At 42.6% G+C, this 13,081-nt stretch overlaps 1 protein-coding gene across 1 annotated transcript; it reads right to left on the bottom strand.

Moving 5' to 3' along the window:
• Positions 1-871: 871 nt before the first annotated feature.
• Positions 872-8,009, bottom strand: LOC121591909 (protein kinase 4-like). The gene is made up of 3 exons (XM_041912976.1): positions 7,938-8,009; positions 1,508-1,688; positions 872-1,441 (listed from the first exon to the last, which is right to left on the bottom strand). Coding segments are annotated over exons 1-3 (753 nt in total). The 5' UTR covers positions 7,940-8,009.
• Between the last annotated feature and the right edge of the window lie 5,072 nt (positions 8,010-13,081).

The raw sequence follows: 13,081 nt of genomic DNA, 5'->3' as shown, positions 1-13,081 counted from the left end.
TCATCGACGATACTTCTACTCAAAAAGTGGCATCCCTGGTGTTGTGATGTGTGTTGATGGAACACACATAAAAATTATTGCCCCAGTGGACGATTACGATCAGCATTTTAACCGGAAGGGCTATTACAGCTTAAACGCGATGATTGTAAGTAAAGCTTTCAGTGTTTGTCGTATGTTTTGTACTTCAATATTATTTTTCTTCGTACCGGTAGATTTGCGACCATCTCATGAAAATTCGTTATGTGAATGCCAAATTCGGAGGAGCTAATCACGATTCACATATTTTGAATGTAAGTGGAATGGACAACTTTTTCGAAACAAAACATCGACGCGGAGAAACTGCATTCAATCTACTAGGTAATACATTAAACCATCCGATGGGTATTTGTTTATGTAAATAATCTTTTGAATTCTCACAGGTGATGCTGGATACCCGTCAAAACCGTGGTTAATAACACCAAAACGTAATCCTGCTCCAAACACACCAGAAGCTGCCTTTAATAAAAACCATTCTTTAGGTAGAGAAATAGTGGAGCGCACGATCGGGTTGCTCAAAAATAGATTCAGATGTTTGTTAGGTGCTCGACAGTTGCACTACACCCCGGTAAAAGCAACTCAAATAACGAACGTATGTTGTATCTTACACAACATGTGCATTGCGTATGGATTGGAAGAGCCAAGCTCAGATGAATAAAAGGCAACTAGAGGCAGGCTAGAGGTCAAGTTCATTTATTTTTTTAAGTTCATCACATAAGTTTGCATCACAAAAAGAGTTCATTTATCACAGTTCAGTTAATAGAAATTCAATTAATAAAAACATTAAACGCTAACTTACAACTAAAATCTTAAAAATTATGAAAAATAAGAATCACTAATTGGTTTTGCGTTCTACAGCCTCTTTTAACATACCTGTGATATTTTCTAATACCACAATTGCCCTATTCAATGCGGCTGTGGACTCTTTTTGAGCTTCAATGTTTTCTTTCATTAGATTAAGAAGCTGTTGGTTTTGCCGCAACACCGCTTCCGTGTTTTGTCGCTTACGACTCCTTTTTTGACGAGCTTTTGCCGTTATAGGATTTTGCTCCTCATTGTTCGGTGTCTCGCTGCCGTTGTTTGGCGCCCCGCTGCCGCTGTTTGGCTCCTCGTTGTTGCCGATTGGCAACAATTGGCTGCTGTTGTTGCTGCTGTTGTTGTTGTTGCTGTTGTTGTTGTTGTTGTTGTTGTTGTTGTTGTTGTTGTTGTCATAGTTGTTGTTTAAATTGCCCCAAGAGCGGCCTGAATTCCCTTCTATGGTGGCCTTCAAGTTCGTCAAATTGGCCACTCTTTCTTCCACGTCGTTTAATGGCCTTTGCTGAAACGGGCCGCCACCAGTGGCCAACAAAGACGCTTTGTTCACACGGAGTTTTTTTTTCACCGCACATTTATAATCAAACCAAACCTGTAAAACAAACAGCGAACATTAAAAGCAAAATATAAATATGTTGTGTCGCTCTTTTAATCTTACCCTCTTCCACGTTGCACCCGTTCTTATCGGCGGTCCCAGGGCGTTAAGGTGCTCAGCCATTTCCTCCCAGAAAGCGGTCTGGTCACCTTTATACATCCCTCTGGCGATGTCAGGGACCTTTTCCAACTCATCTACCATTTGTTGGTACTGTGTTCGCGATGTGCGGGCGTCTTTGTTATTCCTAAAAGTGTATGCAGTATTAGGTTAATAACATTTGCATATGCTGTTGGATCTTGAAGAAGTTGCTAACTGAAGAAGTAGCTGGGATCCATTGCTGTTGAACGCAAACCGTGTGCGCGTGCCCTTCATCTTTCGACTATCATCGAACAACAGCAGAGGAAGTAAATACCAGCAGCTTCTTAAGCCGTAACAACAGATTATCAGTATCTCCAGCTGTTGACGCTTCGCTTGGATGTCAAATGATAACTTGACGAAAGTGAGTTTCGTCAAGTGAGAATGAGCACGGTAGGAAATGATGAGTAGCGGGTGAGTTGCCACTCGCGTGAGTGGCAATCATAGAAAAATTATAAATAGGGCAACATAATGAATACACTTTCTCTTGCACTTTGGAAATTCAACACACAGCGGTAAATATTCAGCCCACGCAAAATCATCCGAAACATACGCGACTGTTCATGGTGCCGTGACCAGGATTGTGCGAATATCTGGTTTTTAAATCGCAAGTTTCGATAATTGCATCGGGGTTTCGTTTTACCGCTTGTGCCACACACTTTTTGGATTGCCGCAAACTTACAGCTGATTTTGCCGCATCACGCAAGTCACTGTAATCGCAAACACCCACATCCACTAACATAATGGCCACACCGCCCGTTGTTTTGGCGTCCCGGCGGACTGTTTTATTGGGAATTCTCTCGCGATACGAGAAATTCATTAAGGATTTCGTCCCTGAACGGGATCAAGTAGAGGTGGAAATACGCGTTAAAAGGTTCGATAAGCTGTGTGCGGATTTGGAAGCTGTGCAGCAACAATTGGAAGATTCTGCCGACACTCCGGAAGAAGTGTCGCAAAATGCTACACTCAGAGAAAGTTTTGAGGATAGATTAATTCTTGTGCAATCCCAGCTGCAAGCAAGGTTACCAAAAGAGCAGTTTCAAAATGCCCAATCGAGTACCGGAGCGAATCCGTTAAAGGGCATCAAACTTCCTACCATTGCGCTGCCTGAATTCACGGGGGACTATATGCAATGGTTGACATTCCGCGATACGTTTGAGTGCTTAATTCATAATAATATGGATTTACCGGCCATTCAAAAATTTCACTATTTGCGCGCCGCGGTTAAAGGAGAAGCTGCTCAAGTGATAGAATCAATCACCATAAGCGCAGCTAATTATGATTTAGCATGGAACACTCTAACGGAGCGATACTCGAATGAATACCTCCTGAAAAAACGCCATTTGCAAGCAATGTTTGCCATCCCAGCTGTACAGAAGGAAAGCGTTGCAACATTGCACCACCTTGTAGATGAATTTGAGAGACACACAAAGATTTTGCAACACTTAGGAGAAGAAACAAATACATGGGGTAGCATTCTCGAGCATTTGCTATGCACTAAACTTCCGATAATTACTTTACGCGATTGGGAGGAGCAAGCCTCAAGCAATAACGATCCCAGTTACGACAGTTTGATTTCGTTCTTGCACCGTCGTATGCGTGTATTGGAGACGTTGCTTGTCAACAACTGTCATACGCCACAGGGTAACGACCTAGCTCCCGTACGGAGAATGACCGTTCTTCGCCAAGCCAGTTTTGCTTCCACATCGCATGAAATGCCGAATTGCATGCTATGCAACTCCGCGCACAACCTTCTGAAATGTCCGCGTTTCGAGCGGATGGACCCGAAGGAACGCCATCGGTTTGCTATGACCTCGCGTTTGTGCTTAAATTGTTTACGCGATAATCATATGGCTCGAGATTGTCCATCACAGTACAAATGCCGTTACTGTAATGCCGCACACCACACAAAATTGCACTACGCACATAACAGCCAAGCTTCCACTACACCACAGCATCACGCTCACCATAACCCAAATTTCACTGCACCTCAGCAACACACACACAACACCACTAGCGATCACACAGCCACAAACAATACACAACGCACATTTGCAGCAGCATTGCAGCATGCACCCGAACAAGTCATACTGCAAACTGCTATGATAAATATCATAGACGATTTCGGAATAGCACATCCTGCGCGGGCGCTGTTGGACAGCGCATCGCAACCGAATCTAATAAGCGATCGACTCGCTCATCGCTTACGGCTGAAGAAAAGTAATGTGAACATTACCGTCATTGGAGCAGGACAAGCTACAAAGACAGTACGGGAGTCCGTACAGGCACAGATTGTCTCTCGATCCAGTTCGTTCACTGTGAACACTGAGTTGTTGATTGTTGACAATTTGATTGCAAATCTACCAACGCGCGACATAGACATCAGCGATTGGAAGATACCACCTGGTTTCGCTTTAGCAGACCCTCTGTTCAACAAAGCTGCTCCTGTAGACCTCATTCTTGGTGCTCGTCATTACCACACTTTCTTTGAGAATGCAACTCAGTTCCGTCCTGCACCTCATCAGCCCGTGATGATAGACAGCGTTTTCGGCTGGGTAATGACTGGTCCAACTGGCAGTGACAATTCTTCACCTAAAACCGATCCCACCGCATCATATACAATCGTCTGTATGGCATCCTTGGAGGATTCGTTACAAAGATTTTGGCAATTAGAAAATTTAACCATGAATGATGGATACTCACCAGACGAACGACATTGTGAATCGTTCTATAAGCATACCACCAAACGTGACGATAGTGGTAGATATATTGTTCGCCTACCGAAACAGCCCGACTTTGATGCAAAGCTCGGCCTTTCTAGACCTCAGGCCATTCGTCGTTTTGAGCTTCTCGAGCGGAGATTGGAACGAGATCCAGCACTTCGAGAAGCGTACCAAGACTTTATGAAGGAGTACTTAGCACTGGGTCACATGTCTCCTATAAGCACTGATTGTGATGATACAGCTGCTTATTATTTACCACACCATCCAGTTTTTAAAGCGTCAAGTACCACCACAAAGGTCAGAGTAGTTTTTGATGGCTCGGCTAAAACGTCAACTGGCTTTTCGCTGAATGAAACTCTGCGGGTTGGACCCATAGTTCAGGATGAACTCATCGATATTATTTTGCGTTTCCGCACCTATAAGATTGCTGTCGTAGCTGATATCGCCAAAATGTATCGACAAATTGTGCTGCATCCGGATGATCGACGATTGGTTCGCATTTTCTTCCGTTTCTCACCGCAATCGCCGATTGAATTGTACGAGCTGAATACTGTGACATATGGTTTGTCTCCATCATCGTTCTTGGCCACTCGTACATTGCTGCAGCTTGCGGAAGATGAAGGTGCTGACTTTCCACTAGCTTCACCCGCACTGAGACACAATTTTTATGTAGACGACTTCATTGGCGGAGCTAACAGCGTGAGTGAAGCTCGCGAGCTTCGTCAGCAACTTTCCGAGTTACTCTCCAAGGGCGGGTTTGAACTCCGGAAGTGGACATCCAACTGTTTAGGCGTACTAAGTGGTTTACCAGCAGAGCATATCGGTACACAGTCATCACTGCAGTTTGTGCCGAACGAGACTGTGAAGGCACTTGGTATCGCATGGAAGCCCGAACTAGATGTTTTGTGCTTTGAGTCGACTGCAATAATGGAAACCGCCAACCTCACCATGCGATCCATATTGTCAAACATTGCTCGAATGTTTGATCCACTTGGATTGATCGCTCCAGTCATCATACGCGCGAAATTGCTAATGCAGGAGTTGTGGCTGCAGAAAATCGGATGGGACGATCCGGTCCCTGTACACATCTGTAACAAATGGAAATCGGTTACTGACGACTGGAAGGATTTGGAAAGCTTCAAAAGCGAACGGTATGTGCTCTTACCTAACTCTAAAATACAGTTCCATACATTTGCAGACGCGTCAGAAGTTGCTTATGGTGCCTGCATTTATGCGCGCTGTGAGGACCAGCAGGGACGAGTACGAGTCAGCCTGCTCGCGTCGAAATCGCGTGTAGCTCCACTAAAACGAGTTACATTACCAAGATTGGAGCTCTGCGCGGCCGTGTTAGGAGCACATCTTCATCATCGTGTTAGACGCGCTATGGGAATCGACACAACCGAATCGTTTTTCTGGTCGGATTCGACGGTAACGCTAAACTGGATAGCGTCTCCACCCAACACCTGGAAAACATTCGTGGCGAATCGTGTTGCTGAGATCCAGAACTATTCGCACCCTCGTCAATGGAAACACATTCCCGGTTCATCGAATCCCGCCGATCTGGTGTCTCGAGGGATGTCAGCAGCTGAAATGCTAAAAGGATCGATTTGGAGCTGTGGTCCTGAATGGTTGGCGCTATCCCCCTCCAAATGGCCAATGTCAAATCCATCACTGACTGCTGAAACGGATATGGAAATTCGTCAGGTGAGTGCTGTAGTTGCAAGTATACAAACCACTCACCATTGGTTCAATTTGTCGTCGTCCTACACCAAATTGGTACATATAATTGCATACTGCACACGTTTCATACACAACACAAAACACAAGACACGTACACTACAGTCATCACAAGTTACCTCAGCAGCATTACCGATCACCCCTGAGGCTATAGAAGCAGCTAAAATCGTGCTTTGTAAACTGGCACAAGAGCACGAGTTTTCATCAGAGATCCAACTGCTGAAAAAGGGAGAAATGGTACGAAAACAATCACCTCTACGGCGATTGAATCCGTTTCTCGACAACGATGGAATATTACGAGTAGGAGGCCGCTTGAAACTTGCACAGCTACCGTACCAGTTCAAGCATCCCATCCTGCTTCCCAAAAACCATCAGCTGGCTCATCTCATCGCGGTGCACATACATGAGAAGCTGATGCATGGCGGGGGAAGACTACTACTTTCCCGGATACGTGAGGAATATTGGCCACTCGATGGACGTCGGCTAGTAAAAAACGTAGTGAGGAATTGCTTTCGTTGCATTCGTCAGGATCCGCAGCTGACACAACAACAAACTGGTCAACTCCCGTATGAACGCATCACCCCGAGCCGGCCGTTTTCCATACCTGGAGTGGATTATGCCGGCCCGCTGTATCTGAAACCCGCACACAAGAGAGCCGCTGCCGCTAAATGCTACTTGTGTGTGTTTGTGTATTTTTCAACGAAGGCAGTGCATTTGGAGCTGGTGGGCGATCTCTCCACGGCAGGCTTCTTGGCCGCATTACATCGCTTCACATCCCGGCGAGGATTACCATCGGACATATACTCCGATAACGGAAAAAACTTTGAAGGTGCGGCACACGAACTTAATGAATTGTTTGATATGTTACAGAACGAACAGCACCAAAACGTCATCGCATCCAACTGTTCGGACAGGGGCATAACTTGGCACTTTACCCCACCTAAGGCCCCACATTTTGGTGGATTGTGGGAAGCAGCGGTTAAGACGGCCAAACGACATCTCTACAGGCAGCTAGGCAGTTCGAGGCTGTCTTACGAGGGATACAGCACCATTCTGCAGCAAATAGAAGCGGCAATGAACTCGCGTCCTTTGTTGCCAATGACGGATGACCCCAATGATTTGGCAGCGCTTACGCCGGCGCACTTCCTGATCGGTTCTTCTATGCATGCTGTCCCGGTTCCCGACTACACACGACTGAAACCATACACGTTAGACGAATTGCAGAGCTGGCAATTGCTTGTGCAACGCTTTTGGAAGCATTGGACAACCGAATATCTGCAGGAAATGCAGAAGGATAATAAGGTAGTGAATCGTAGCGAAATAGTACCTGGCAGACTGGTCATCCTTGCGGACGATTCGCTCCCTATCACCCGATGGCCACTTGCTCGCATCATCGATGTACACCCAGGAGAAGATCAGCTTACGCGTGTAGTGAAGTTGAAAACGGCAAAAGGAATAGTTACGCGTCCAGTAGCTAAAATTTGCTTGTTGCCTGTTGCGAAGCCTTCCGATTAGCAGCACGTGTAGTTTGTTTTTGTTCATGACATTCTGTCATGGGGGGGAGTATGTTGACGCTTCGCTTGGATGTCAAATGATAACTTGACGAAAGTGAGTTTCGTCAAGTGAGAATGAGCACGGTAGGAAATGATGAGTAGCGGGTGAGTTGCCACTCGCGTGAGTGGCAATCATAGAAAAATTATAAATAGGGCAACATAATGAATACACTTTCTCTTGCACTTTGGAAATTCAACACACAGCGGTAAATATTCAGCCCACGCAAAATCATCCGAAACATACGCGACTGTTCACCAGCATATCGCCATTTGTATGGATATGGCGGTAAACATATTTTTGTTTAAAATGATAAAATTTTATTATTAATGAAATAAAATACTTACATTTTGTCGTGAAAGCAACAGCTACAACTCTGACCGAAACAACACAACAACAAACAATCTGAGATTGGCGCCTTTCCGTGGCAAAAAGCTGACGGAAAGCTGTTTGACAGTTTTGGATTTCCGTTTGTGTTTCATAATACATATCTTGGCAGTGTGCTTGTGAGTTTGTGTTTCGTTAAATTTTATTTTCCAACACACAACACAAACGGATGTCATAATACAAATCTTCCGATTTTGACAACTTGTCTTTACAATTTGTGTTTAATAATCGGGCATATTATTATGCAATTGTAAAATCGCATTACTGAAATGTACAAACCAATATAAAGTGTTGGTTTATAAACCATTCGAGTACCTATGTTAACAAAAACCAAATTTATCGCCTTTGTCACACTAGATAGTGTGCATTCTGTGCTGTACGACTTTGGTGCTGTGCGTTGTGCTTTTGCTTGCCGGGATCTCCTAGTAAAGAGTGTATTGAAATGGTAGCGATCCACATACAAAGGATGGGGGCTGTGTGTGCGATATGGAAAATCAATACACGTACGTGAAATTGGCGCGCTTCTTCGATACACACATCAAAACCAAATCGACAGCGTTCTTGGCCAGGGCAGTGATTTGGAGAGCGAAAAAAACTTGTGCAAATTTAAGATTTTTATTACGATTTTTTTCAGTTTTTCAGTTTTCAGTTGAGACAATCAGTGATTCTGTGGTATCGAAAGATGTAAATATTACTCTTTTTTTACAAAAAAAAACTTGCATGTATAGGGTATTGGGGACTGTTGTTACACCTGGTAACAGTTTATTGAGTAGCTGGCAAGACTTTCTTAGAACTGGCTTATTTTGACTTAAATATGTATTTGCTCAGTTTAAAAATTAGTCTACGTTGCGTCTAATATTTTCTACGTTGCTTACTATATAAATTATGTTGTGTGTTTGGTTTGGCCACCGGAATATTGATTGAAAAACGTTTCTTGTATTTTTCATACATATCATATATATATATATATATATATATATATATATATATATATATATATATATCTTCTTCTTCTTTGGCTCAACAACCGATGCCGGTCAAGGCCTGCCAACACACGTGTGGGGTTGGCTTTCAGTGACTTATTGATTTTCCCCCCATAGCAGGATAGTCAGTCCTACGTATGGCGGCACGGTCTATTTATATATATATAATATATTTTATATATATATATATATATATATATATATATATATATATATATATATATATATATATATACTAGGAGATATATATATATATAGGATATATAGTTATCCTATATATATAGGAATATAGGAGATATATATAACAATACTAGGAGATATATATATATATATATATATATATATATATATATATATATATATATATATATATATATATATATATATATATATATATATATATATATATATATATATATATATATATATATATATTATATATAAATAAATATAAAAAAGACTCTTCAAAAAAAGATCCAGCACGGACACTGACTTCCGCGTTACGTCAGTGGCACATACGTGTGCACACCCACTTGCAGCGATCCTTCGTCCTCTTGATGTTTTTTCGCAATCGCATCGGCTGCTCGCATTTCCGACACAGCTGACCAGCCTGCAATAGCTTATGGTCTATAAGCCATTTGACTGCTGCAACAGGCTCATGCAGTTTAAGCACCAGCGATGCAAACGTTTCTGTCGCCCTAAAATTGGTAGAATAAAGTTGAAAAATTATCACAGCTTGTTCGTACATTACTCTTAATGTTCACCCTTTTGTCTTCTGATATGGTGCAACAACCACAATAAAATAGGGCATCAAACATTATCAAACATGTGCATGCTTGGTACATGTTTTGGTGCAGATGTGAATTTAAAATCACGATGAGTACTTTCTTTAACTTTGATTATCGAAAAGGAAAAAACTTCCTTTTCAGTTGGTATATACAAAAGGTATGAAAAAACCAATTGAACACTCCAGCCAGCACCACAAGGAGGTCGAAAGGAAATGGCCAGCCATGCTAGAAGAAAATAATTATTAATGTGTCTATATGAGGTTACGCAAATATCGAAAATAAATGTGTCACTTTCACAGCTTCCAATAAAGGCTGAAAACAATCATCAGGGTGCATTTTGCGGAAGTGATATTCCACCAAATACTGGTTCAAGTGCGTAATGCGGTTTGTGCCTTTTTTTTTTTAAGAAAATCTTTAAGCCAACGCCATAGATTTTCGACTTTTTGCGTATGAATGAACTTATTGTCGCGATGAACGAAATTTTTTGAATGGTTAACCATGCCATGGCTGTACCCAACCTCGGCTAATGAAACATATCCTCCCCAAGAGTCGGTTAGGATTGTTGTGCCATCATCTACGTTGTGGCATATTAACCGAGTCAACGCATCGACGTTCCGATGCTTTACTCGCTGCAGAAAAATTTCGTTCGTCTCCCGACAAATTCCACCAACCAACCACTCTCTGTCACTCTCTGTGCGAGTGAGCCGTCCACGGTTGTACTTTCGTGAGGTTATTCTCGTCTCATCGATTTCGACTGTCTTGCCAAGGCCGCCAATTTTTGATGGCGTCAGCATTGCGACAACATCGAAAAGGAGGAGACGTATATTACGGAAATGGTCAATTATCGTTATTTTGCTGAGCTGCAGCTGCTTCACCACTTCTGCCACGCTGACATTCATACTCCACAGGTACAGCAACAGGACCTCCTGCATCAGTGTAAGTCTGGATCCTTCAAAGAAAGATCCAGCACGGACACTGACTTCCGCGTTTTGGCAAATACGTCCTGTACACACCCACTTGCAGCGATCCTTCGTCCCCTTGATGTTTTTTCGCAGCCGCATCGGCTGCTCGCACTTCCGGCACAGCTGACCAGCCTGCAATAGCTTATGGTCTATAAGCCATTGGACTGCTGCAACAGGCTCATGCAGTTTAAGCACCAGCGATGCAAACGTTTCTGTCGCCCTTAAATTGGTAAAATAAAGTTGAAAAATTATCACAGCTTGTTCGTACATTACTCTTAATGTTCACCCTTTTGTCTTCTGATATGGAGCAACAACCACAATAAAATAGGGCATCAAACATTATCAAACATGTGCATGTTTGGTACATGTTTTGGTGCAGATGTGAATTTAAAATCACGATGAGTACTTTCTTTAACTTTGATTATCGAAAAGGAAAATACTTCCTTTTCAGTTGGTAAATACAAAAGGTATAAAAAAACCAATTGAACACTCCAGCCAGCACCACGAGGAGGTCGAAAGGAAATGGCCAGCCATGCTAGAAGAAAATAATTATTAATGTGTCTATATGAGGTTACGCAAATATCGAAAATAAATGTGTCACTTTCACAGCTTCCAATAAAGGCTGAAAACAATCATCAGGGTGCATTTTGCGGAAGTGATATTCGCCCAAATACTGGTTAAAGTGCGTAATGCGGTTTGTGCCTTTTTTTTTTAAGAAAATCTTTAAGCCAACGCCATAGATTTTCGACTTTTTGCGTATGAATGAACTTATTGTCGCGATGAACGAAATTTTTTGAATGGTTAACCATGCCATGGTTGTACCCATCCTCGGCTAATGAAACATATCCTCCCCAAGAGACGGTTAGGATTGTTAACCATTCAAAAAATTTCGTTCATCGCGACAATAAGTTCATTCATACGCAAAAAGTCGAAAATCTATGGCGTTGGCTTAAAGATTTTCTTTAAAAAAAAAGGCACAAACCGCATTACGCACTTGAACCAGTATTTGGTGGAATATCACTTCCGCAAAATGCACCCTGATGATTGTTTTCAGCCTTTATTGGAAGCTGTGAAAGTGACACATTTATTTTCGATATTTGCGTAACCTCATATAGACACATTAATAATTATTTTCTTCTAGCATGGCTGGCCATTTCCTTTCGACCTCCTCGTGGTGCTGGCTGGAGTGTTCAATTGGTTTTTTTATACCTTTTGTATATACCAACTGAAAAGGAAGTTTTTTCCTTTTCGATAATCAAAGTTAAAGAAAGTACTCATCGTGATTTTAAATTCACATCTGCACCAAAACATGTACCAAACATGCACATGTTTGATAATGTTTGATGCCCTATTTTATTGTGGTTGTTGCACCATATCAGAAGACAAAAGGGTGAACATTAAGAGTAATGTACGAACAAGCTGTGATAATTTTTCAACTTTATTCCAGCAATTTTAGGGCGACAGAAACGTTTGCATCGCTGGTGCTTAAACTGCATGAGCCTGTTGCAGCAGTCCAATAGCTTATAGACCATAAGCTATTGCAGGCTGGTCAGCTGTGTCGGAAGTGCGAGCAGCCGATGCGGCTGCAAAAAAAAACATCAAGGGGACGAAGGATCGCTGCAAGTGGGTGTGTACAGGACGTATGTGCAAAAACGCGGAAGTCAGTGTCCGTGCTGGATCTTTCTTTGAAGGATCCAGACTTACACTGATGCAGGAGGTCCTGTTGCTGTACCTGTGGAGTATAAATGTAAGCGTGGCAGAAGTGGTGAAGCAGCTGCAGCTCAGCAAAATAACGATAATTGACCATTTCCGTAATATACGTCTCCTCCTTTTCGATGTTGTCGCAATGCTGACGCCATCAAAAATTGGCGGCCTTGGCAAGACAGTCGAAATCGATGAGACGAGAATAACCTCACGAAAGTACAACCGTGGACGGCTCACTCGCACAGAGAGTGACAGAGAGTGGTTGGTTGGTGGAATTTGTCGGGAGACGAACGAAATTTTTCTGCAGCGAGTAAAGCATCGGAACGTCGATGCGTTGACTCGGTTAATATGCCACAACGTAGATGATGGCACAACAATCCTAACCGACTCTTGGGGAGGATATGTTTCATTAGCCGAGGTTGGGTACAGCCATGGCATGGTTAACCATTCAAAAAATTTCGTTCATCGCGACAATAAGTTCATTCATACGCAAAAAGTCGAAAATCTATGGAGTTGGCTTAAAGATTTTCTTTAAAAAAAAGGCACAAACCGCATTACGCACTTGAACCAGAATTTGGTGGAAAATCACTTCCGCAAAATGCACCCTGATGATTGTTTTCAGCCTTTATTGGAAGCTGTGAAAGTGACACATTTATTTTCGATATTT

Source organism: Anopheles merus, chromosome 2L (assembly GCF_017562075.2).
Source record: "Anopheles merus strain MAF chromosome 2L, AmerM5.1, whole genome shotgun sequence".
Classification (NCBI taxonomy): Eukaryota; Metazoa; Arthropoda; class Insecta; order Diptera; family Culicidae; genus Anopheles; species Anopheles merus.
The sequence above is the reverse complement of the archived record's forward strand: the minus strand, read 5'-3'. Positions and strand labels throughout refer to the sequence as shown.

What these genes read in the sequence shown, in the direction of transcription:
- LOC121591909 (XM_041912976.1), bottom strand. An exon ending in CGGGTGCAACGTGGAAGAGG is followed by an intron (nt 1,442 to 1,507) that starts GTAAGATTAAAA and finishes TTTGTTTTACAG; the next exon opens with GTTTGGTTTGATTATAAATG.